General features: G+C 37.2%; 1 protein-coding gene across 1 annotated transcript; it reads right to left on the bottom strand.

Annotated features, from left to right (window-relative positions):
• Positions 1-2,965: 2,965 nt before the first annotated feature.
• On the bottom strand, positions 2,966-7,588 carry C14H20orf85 (chromosome 14 C20orf85 homolog). Its single transcript, XM_049817091.1, has 4 exons — positions 7,527-7,588; positions 6,725-6,806; positions 5,559-5,657; positions 2,966-3,121 (listed from the first exon to the last, which is right to left on the bottom strand). The coding sequence occupies exons 1-4, from the start codon at positions 7,586-7,588 to the stop codon at positions 2,966-2,968; spliced, it is 399 nt and encodes a 132-aa protein (XP_049673048.1).
• Positions 7,589-9,335: the final 1,747 nt, after the last annotated feature.

Genomic DNA, 9,335 nt, shown 5'->3' with positions numbered 1-9,335 from the left:
CATCATCCATAGTTTCTCTTTAAAATAAGCCTGTTACCAAAGAACTAGTTTATCTGAAAACAACAGTCAAAAGACAAGATGGCTTCAGTTTTCTGAAAAATTTTCGTATATTAAGGAGGAATTGATATGCATACTACTTTGCTAACGTGAACCTTAGACCACCAAAAGCTTTACAAAAGACTATGCCAAATGAAATTTGATTGAAGCACAGAAGACATCTAAATACACTTGCATCTTGTTTTAAAATTTTGGTTAAAAATAAACTGCATAACTTTTTATATACATTTAGAAATATCCCATTCTGCTCTGACTCGCACAGAAGCACAGGTCTAAGACTTTTATATAGAATTAAAATTGTCTTGACTTTTGCTGCATTTTTGAAGTGATTTAATTTTGTTTTGAAGCATTTTCCCAGTGTGTGCACTGAGTTTACTAACACTGTCCTGACCTTGGAGATGGTGTGATATTTTACAGTGTGCAGTGACATTTATGTGCCCAACTTGGCTCCAATAAATAGGTTAATTTCTGAAAATTAAATGCCAAGTTTGTAACATTACAAGGTGATTTAATAATTCTGTATTGGCCTTTTGGATTCACAGTTGGGGCAGTTGACTGGGCAGTCCTTTGTCAGCTGCAAATCCATAACTTCTACACAATTTTTTCAGGTATAAAAGGTATAAAGGGTCAAACTAAAAGGGTTGGGAAATGAAATAGTCAGGTTTATAGTTTTGCATATTCTTCAATACCAAACCCCCAAATACATGGATCAATTAACAACTGACAGATTTATGCTAGAGGAATGAGTTAAAATTTTAGACAATACTCCCTACACATCCCAAATCAGGCTATATCAAAGTATCTCCTGAAGTAAAGCCACCTTAAATGATGTAAAGTATAATAATAAGCATTACTGTTAGTACAGAGTGAATATTCAGACATTGGGAATAAAATTCAGAAATGTCCAACTGTAGATGCTGAACAAAGAATTTATTTTGGTTTTCAAAATCAAACCATGGCTCATATGGATTTGGATTTCACTTCATACAAACATCTACTGGATATTAGGTGCCAGTTTTTTAAAAAACAGTGGTCTTGAATATCCCCTTTCATTTGGCCTGAATTCATGTAATTTTGTTGCTACTAAATTATGTATTAATCTTTACCATACCTGTTTATATAAATCACACAAGAATAAGAGGATCTATACACAACCTTAAAACAAAATGAAGAACCATGTGATTAAAACAAAACAGATACAAACGTAGCAATGACAAGAAAGCACACTGATTTAAAATATTGTGCTTACAATTATCTTGCTTGTTCAAAGAACAGTTTACACATGTTATAATTAGTAGCTAAACTGCAATTTAGCCTAAATTTCCAGAGTCTGATTCCAAGTTATTCTTTATTCTGGTTTTTAAGTAATGTGTCTGAAGTTACTTCTGCTATGTATCCTTGTTCTTGGATAATCTTTCCAAAGGATATGAGTCACTTCTCCATTATTTGTAAAGAATATGGAAAAAGTAAAATATTATTATTTTGTGGGCATTTGGAACTGGATGTAAAAAAAAAATAGATGGGATGTTGATCATTGTGAGTCATTTCTTGGGAAAAAGAAAAGAACAAACACAAGCTGCTGACCTACTGCTATGAAAGCCAAGGACTTACTGCTGACTCAAGAAGTAGATATTGATAGCTGCAGAATACAAAGGAGATCTTGCAGCAGGATTAAAGAGGAAAGTCTTTCCTCTCTAAGTAATAAGGAGTTATAAGGAGCTGCCTGTGTTGATTTCTTGGAGGCTATTATTTGTTTGAACAATCTTCTAGTTTAAACACGTTAGCCAATTATAACTATGTTCTGCAAATAGTTGCTACAACTAAATGAGTTTCTCTCTGTGTTTCCAAAAGTCCTGGCAAATCTTCAGGTAAGTAATGAAGTGCAAGACTGAACTCCATGGCTCTGAGGTAGCTACACCAGTAACTGTCAGTGCAACCCCCTACTATTTGGGAGACTTTCACCAGTCCTGGTTGGTATAAATATTGGTATAAACAAAACAGAAGCAACATAAATACTTTGTAACACATCTGCATTCTGATCAACTAATTGAACCCCCCCTGTTTTGATACCAAAACTGATTTTTGAAAGTGACTTTGTGTCACTGTGGCCTTTGTATACTTTACTTAAACCAATCAAGCAGCTGCACTGGAAAGTACTCAATTTCTTATGTGTGTAACTACACAAACTACCTGTAAAGCACGCACAACACAAAAGACAATGCATTTAATAATTATGACTTAACTGTACTTATGATTTGTCTGTTTTTTTCAAGCTGTAGTGGACAGACCATGATGAAGCCTGATAATTATCTTTTTTTGCAGGTGTTGTTTGTTGTGTTTTGTTTTTTTAACGAGGAAAGCTTCTTTCCAAATGCAAGGATGCAGTTCCATGGCAGCTTGAGCCAGTTTAAGTCATGCCTGCTGCTCTTCTCTGCCTCTTCTCATTCTCTTTCTGTACAAAAGAGATGTTTTTGTGCTAGCACAGGCACTTGAGCAACTCAATAGTGGGCCAGTTCAGAGTCCTGATTGAAAACTAATTCTACACACAGATTCCAATACTGGTAAGTGATGAATTGGGAACAAGCAGCGGGGTAGGATTGTCAGGAACATGGCAGTCTGTATTTATGTTTGAAAAAGCTGCTGTGAAACTGAGTCTGAATGGAGGCTTTCATGGAGAAACAATTATAAAAATGTGCTCTGTCATTACAAAATGAGTTTTTTAAAGACTTCCAATAACTATTTTAAAATCATAGTCTTACTAATGCTAATAAAAGTAGTACCTGCTCTATGATCTTTATATGAGTTTATTAATTTTAAAGCATAAACGTTTAACAGTCCAACAGTCCAATGTAGAATGCTAACTTAGGGATGCAAATGGATCTATGTGCCTAGCTGTTATTTCTCAATGTCAGTCAGAGGGCTCACATGGCCACTTCAAATCCTTAAAAAAGGTACCTTTGCAGCTTTGGATTTGAAAACCACGTTCAAGTTCTAACCCTGGAACAGCTGATCTCCAGCCAATAAATCCCTGGGTAGTCTTAGGTACTGGAGGAGATGGAATCACCTAGAATAAAAGTAACATGTAGAATTCAGTGATTAAAAGGTTTTTGATTGTAATTTCTGTCATGCAACATCCTCTGCAGTGCTGTAGTGTGGATGGAAATGAGAACTTATAAAAAATAGTGGGTTTAAATACAATCTGCTGAATTAATATCCTGAACACACACTGACGTTAATGGAAGGAAATAAGAACTTCGATAGATAGCCCAGTTGCATGCAAGTTTGATTTATAATACAGGATAGTTTATAATTTAAAAACTCATTAGAATAATTTAGGTCCCATTCTATAGCAAGGCACAGGGAAAGAGAGAAGTAAAACGGCCAAATTCCAATGAAGTAACTAACTTTCATTTACCACCCTTCCAAAAAAAAAAAAACAAAAAAAGTCTTTTAATGCCTAAATTGGTATGTATAACAGGAAATCAAAAAGCAAAGTTATTGCTCAGTAGTGTATGTTAGCATACTTTTTTAAGTTTTGCTCAATACCTTTCTAAGGGCTTTACTGGCTTTACGTTATGAGGAGAAGAATTTTATCTTCAGCTTTATCTTTTTTCCTTACATAATATCAACAACAACAATAATTAATAATAATAATGTTTAAAATTAGTTAACTTCTCTAAACAGGAGAAATAGCATTTTATACTTGCTGCAATGTATTCGGTAGCAATGCAGCTATGGAATAATAGTTTTGTGGCCAAATGCTAAAGATATTACTGACCAAGCTGGCTTTTGCATCAAGAACTACTTATTCGTTCCACCTTCTTTCTACTTTAAAAGATGGGTAAACATCAAGTTAATCTGCAACTAATCTAGCTAAAAAGGAAACAAAACAAAAGCCAACAGTCTCTGTTCACTGACTGCTGTGCTTACTTTGGCTGAATCATCTCAATTGGGCACATTATATCATTTTAGCATCTGGGGACTTTAGTAGAGAAATACACAGCAAGAGAACAATGTTTCAGTTCTCTTGCCAGAGTTGCTTCACTTTGTTCTTTGGCCAAGATTAGAAAATGTTTATGATATTTAGGTGGAGCAGTTCCTCTGAAAAGATAATTTTTATGGCCAAAAGTGCCACCCACTGAGCAAGATAATGAAGGAAATCATGTCCCACTTATGATCTGGGGGAAGGGACTATGAAGAAGCAATTATTAATCTAACCCAGAGAGAAGAACAGATATGATCACTGTTACCATGAAGGTAAATGTGAAGAAGGACACATAGTTATGAATGAAGACTTAAGAAACTTTGCTTTGAATATGTGAAGGGTGACCTAAATCACAGCTAACCCTTATCTTCCTTAGCAAATAAAGATTCTGAGGTGAAGTTGAAACTATGATCCCTGTTTTAGTATGCACCAGGCTGTGCATGCTACTTTAGCAGCTGATAACTGTCTGCATGATTTGTTAACAGACATACACCTTCACTGTGCTGAAGCAGAGGTAAACTTAACTGAAATTGGATGCTTGAGACAAAACTTAAGAATAAGTAGCACTAATGGCAGAAATGCTGGCATTTCATTTCTCTACCACTCTTGGGCACTAGCTCTTAATTTTTTTTTTTCAATTTAATCTCAGTAAAAGCTTTTACTACTTCCTCACCTTATCTCCACACCCTTGGAATTCTTTGAAAGAAAGCTAGTTCAGCAAGTAGGAATTTCCAATCTCTTTTGTTTCCTTAATCTTCTCTAAGTGGACTAACTTTCCTTTTTGTTAGCATATTCTGCTTCCCCTTTTATGAATGTGTTCCTCTCCCAATGTCACTGATTTAGCTGCCTGTATAGTTATCATATTCATTGGTGATTCTGACACTGTATATTTATAAATCAAATCATCAGTCACATTCCACTCTCATTTCCAGCTGTTTGACAACTTTTAGACTCTGTATATGTGAGCATAAATCATATAATGTAAAATCAAATAGTTATGAATTGGTTCATTAGAACCGGCTTCTTACTAATTTGTGCCACTAAAGTGGACAGTAGCATTGTACCTGCCAAAAAGACTGTCTTAAATAAAGCTACAAAAATGACTGCATCTTAACCAATAGTTAAAACAGAGTTAAAGTTATGAATAGCCTCGAAGTAAGAAATGTATATTTGAGCAATGAATGGTCAGCAGTCATAAATGGCTCTGTGAGCACTCTTCTGTACTAAACTTTTCAGTTGACTGTTCTGTTACTAGATGTCACAGAGGAGTGCATGGGGAGGTGCTTTACAGAAGGATGATTATGTACAGTGAAAGCTCTGTGAACTAGCAACCATATCCAACGGGCAATTCCTTGTCTTAAATGAATGCTTTTAAAGCATTGCTCAGGTTGCAAATACAATTTACTTTGACCTTTAGTTAAAGGCCCACCTCTACAGGACAATTGATTTTTAGAGCTTGTGTGGTTTCTTAAAACAGATATTGCTGTATTGCAATTTTAAAATCTAATTTTCTAACCTTAATGTATTTTTCCACAGGTGTCACAGGTTGAACCTGCAGATGTTCTGGAAGCTGTATCTTGGGCTTTGTATTTTCTTTCTTTTCTTCTTCAATCAACTAAAACCAAAACATCAACATTAAAAATTTGATTCTTTATCCTTTGAAATATGCTGTAATATCTGATATCTACACCATTCCCCTCACTGTTGCATCTGAACTCCCTGTTCTTCTCGTCTAAAACATGACTACTTATTGTAGTGCTTTGGAAATTATTGTAATGTATTTTTTTGGTTTCAGAAAGTGATGCAATTCTGAATTTCAAATGAAAGGCTAAATATTGCTAAGTGATTCCAACTCTCCTAACTACATCACTGGTCCAAAAAGGGCTAGAAATATATCTTACATATATCTTTTATGACCACAACCCAAAGACTAATAAATGCTAAATGTACACTTTCACCAATAGTAACAATGCATAGTTTGTCAACTTTTCAGCTGTACATCTATTAGTACTGTGCAAAGGTCATATGCATGACAGACTATAGTTATCAAGGATGGATGTTGAACCCTAGAGGACCAAAGTTTTCAAAGGTGCTAACTTGTATGCCTACAGGAATTTAAAAAAAATCCTAGAACAGATTAAGTACTTCTAGCCCCATGGAAAGTACATTTGTAACTATTCAGGGGCTGCATCAACCCTGTTCTTTAGCAATGAAATACTGTGATTCCACATGTAACATTATGTGCTACTATATTCTAATATCTAAACATCACTGAGAATAGACATCTCTCCAAATATTTTCATTTGTTGCAAATTCCCCCACTGAAAATTTAATTAGCTAGAACCTTTTCCCCTAGATTTTTAAACTGCCATATGGATAGACAAAGGGGAAATATTTTCCTGTCAGTGTGCATCTAGTACTTGTTAACACTATTGGGAGTCATGTTTCTCAAGAGAAATATATCAGAATATGCATGGCATATAAATTACCACTTGCCGTATTTCATTCAGAGGAAAACTGAAACTTTGAACCTATCTTAAAAGTGCACTTGTTACCTCAGAACCTAGCTTAGTAAAGCATACTCAGTACTTTTCTAGTCTTCCGTGCTCACATAATTTTGTGTCCAGATGAATTTGTGTACAAGTAAATTTCATGTATTGCTTATGCGCCATTCAATTTTACCTCCTCAAGAGGTGTTTTCAAGAATCCCCATTTGTGAGACCATCTTCTTGCAGCTTCTAGTTCACTTTCAATGTATTTTTTCCTGAAAGAGATAAATATTTAAGATGACTGAAAGCTTTCATTAAAAAAACCCCAACACGCAAACCCAGCTACTAACGTCACAAAGCACAGCACTTTAGCATGAATCTTTAGACCTTTATTTCAAAACAGCAAGTTTATGTATGAGTTAGCAACTGTCTGACTTGGAGGTAACAGGGAAATATTTTCCATAGGTTGGAAATGAACCAGTACGTGTGAATGAAGCAGTATTTCCTTGCGAACTATGTTTACGTTAGGAATTGGAGGAGGTCAAATTTGCCGACACATTTTTTGAGAAACTTGAAAAGTAAGCACCAATATCCTTTTGTACATACTTTCATTTACTATTGACTGATGAAATGACCCTTCGTCCCCCCGCTCTGCCCGGGCCCTGGCCCTCCTCCCCGTTCCTCGCACCCAGCGACGGAACCCACAGGCAGCGCTTGGCCGCTTCGGGTCCCGCATGCGCCGCTTGGCCGGTCCATCTCGGGGCTGGGCCACCTGAGAGTACTAAAATTCTTGGGCTTTTTGCAGATGGCACTTTACAAACACACTTGAAGCGAACGTACGACCAAATCCCTTCAGCCTCCGCCCGCCTGAGGGTGGGCGCTGCGGGCGGAGCTGCCCGGGGAGGCTGCCTTGGGCGGGAGGGGAAGGAGGCGGCCGCAGAGCGGCAAGAGAGGCCGGGGGCCGTCGGCTGTGAGGGGAGGGCCGGGGCCGTTACCAGCAGTTGTCCCGCGCTACGAAGTTGCACCGCTGCGCCAGGTCGGTGCGCCGCTGCGCCATGTCGCCCGGCCGGGCCGGGCCCTTGCGGCTTGGGCGTTGCCGGGCGACGGCAGCGGAGGCCGTGCCGGCGGCCGTTACAAAAGGGCGGGAAGGGCAGGCGCGCGTTCGTAACCGTTGGCGCTGCCCTGCGCTCCCTGAGGCGACGGTTTCCCTAGTGGCGGCCCCCCCCACTGGCGAGTAACCCTCCTGCACTGATACCGTAACCGTGTCTCTCAAGTGAAAGGCTAAAAATGCCCGTTCTGTGTTTTCTCTTGGTCTCTCGGGAAACCAGGGGAAGTGCACTCGATGTTGTCAGTAATTTTAGTGTTTGTTTTTTTTTTTTTTTTTTTTTTTTTTTTTTGTTTTTAATGTTATTCAGCAGGAAAACATGTTTGGATTAAGCTGATAAAAAGCTGTTACCTTGCTTGATGAATTAGCCGTGTTTCGGAGGAAGATGTGTTGTCTAAACTCTGTAACTTACTGATTAGCCAGGCTCCCCTTAGCAGAAAATAAATAGTTGGACACCTTTCTGGATACTGAGTTGTTAAGAGTCTATTTTAAACCCAGACAGGGGAGTTGTTCAACAGCCAAAAACTTACAGTCTCTTCAATCGTTTGTAAAGGACATGAAAAAATGTTGAAGGATGGTGTTTGTTTTTTTTTTTTATTCTGATAAGAATCAGCTCATCAATGTGTCCAAAGCTTAGACCATATGTGTTATAATGGGTGGTTGCTTCAGTTTCCTACTTTTTTAACCTGCATCTCCAGTTCCTAGGTCCTCTTGATATGCACCAAACTTATCTTTTGGTAATTGTAGTGGGAAATAACATTGGTCTTATGACATACAGTGTCTTTCTGATCTCTTTTTTTCTGGTAGATATTGTTCTTTACAAACTACATGCTAATATTAGAAGTTCTGAGAAAGACCTCAACATACTTTATGGGTTATATGTGAGAACCCAAAAAATATTTACAGCTTGTAAAAAGTTCACTGTGTTCCAATATATTAATATTTTTGGCTTTCCGTCAATTTTTTGGTAATTTTATTTTCTTGCTCTTGCTTTATAGAACATTTCAACAATGAATGTAGCCAACTGGCTGTTTGCCCCTATGGGTTTAAATAGTTCCCTGACCCCTTTCTTTTTGTCTGGAAACTGGCTTGTGCAAACACACTGTAAATAGTTCATGTGACTTTTTCACACCATTGGACAGTTACTATCCTTATTATAAAATAAATGCAGAAAGGTTTTGACCTGAGTGGTTTATAGGTAGTGTGTTTGAATACTTAATTGCTAGCTTTTTATTTGGGTTTGTTTTTTTTTTTAATAGAGCAAAGGATCTAAAGGCCTTAAATACTTGAGTGTGAGAAGACTATATACACATTTATTAATCATTTTAGTACTAAGAACCTCTGAGTAAAAGGGGGGGGAACCTCCTGTAGTCCTAAAATAGCAGTTAATAATGCTCTTCTGGGTCTCTAAAAATCATTAAACTCTCAACAAATAGAATATTTAACTTACATGCCATTTCTTGATTCTCTAATTGATAATTAGACTAGCAATTAAATCAGCTGGGTCTCTTATCACACCCATAAATGCTTACTCATTGTCCTACTTAATTAACTCCTGCTGCTTAGTCACATTTATCTCAGGAGCCCTCTTATTACAGCCTTGATGCTTTTTGTGGAAAAAAAGTAATTTGATAATGAAAACAATCAAATTCATAGTTTACTATGTGTCAGTATTTAAACTGCAGTAGCATTTGTCAAG

This window comes from Accipiter gentilis, chromosome 14 (genome assembly GCF_929443795.1).
Source record: "Accipiter gentilis chromosome 14, bAccGen1.1, whole genome shotgun sequence".
NCBI classification, from domain to species: Eukaryota; Metazoa; Chordata; class Aves; order Accipitriformes; family Accipitridae; genus Astur; species Astur gentilis.
The sequence above is the reverse complement of the archived record's forward strand: the minus strand, read 5'-3'. Positions and strand labels throughout refer to the sequence as shown.

Bases quoted from the DNA above. Each gene is read 5' to 3' on its own strand.
- C14H20orf85 (XM_049817091.1), bottom strand. From the start codon at position 7,588: ATGGCGCAGCGGCGCACCGACCTGGCGCAGCGGTGCAACTTCGTAGCG. The intron at 6,807-7,526 runs GTAACGGCCCCG...TATCTCTTTCAG, and splicing joins GTAGCGCGGGACAACTGCTG to GAAAAAATACATTGAAAGTG. The intron at 3,122-5,558 runs GTTAGAAAATTA...CTTTTATTCTAG, and splicing joins CTGTGGAAAAATACATTAAG to GTGATTCCATCTCCTCCAGT.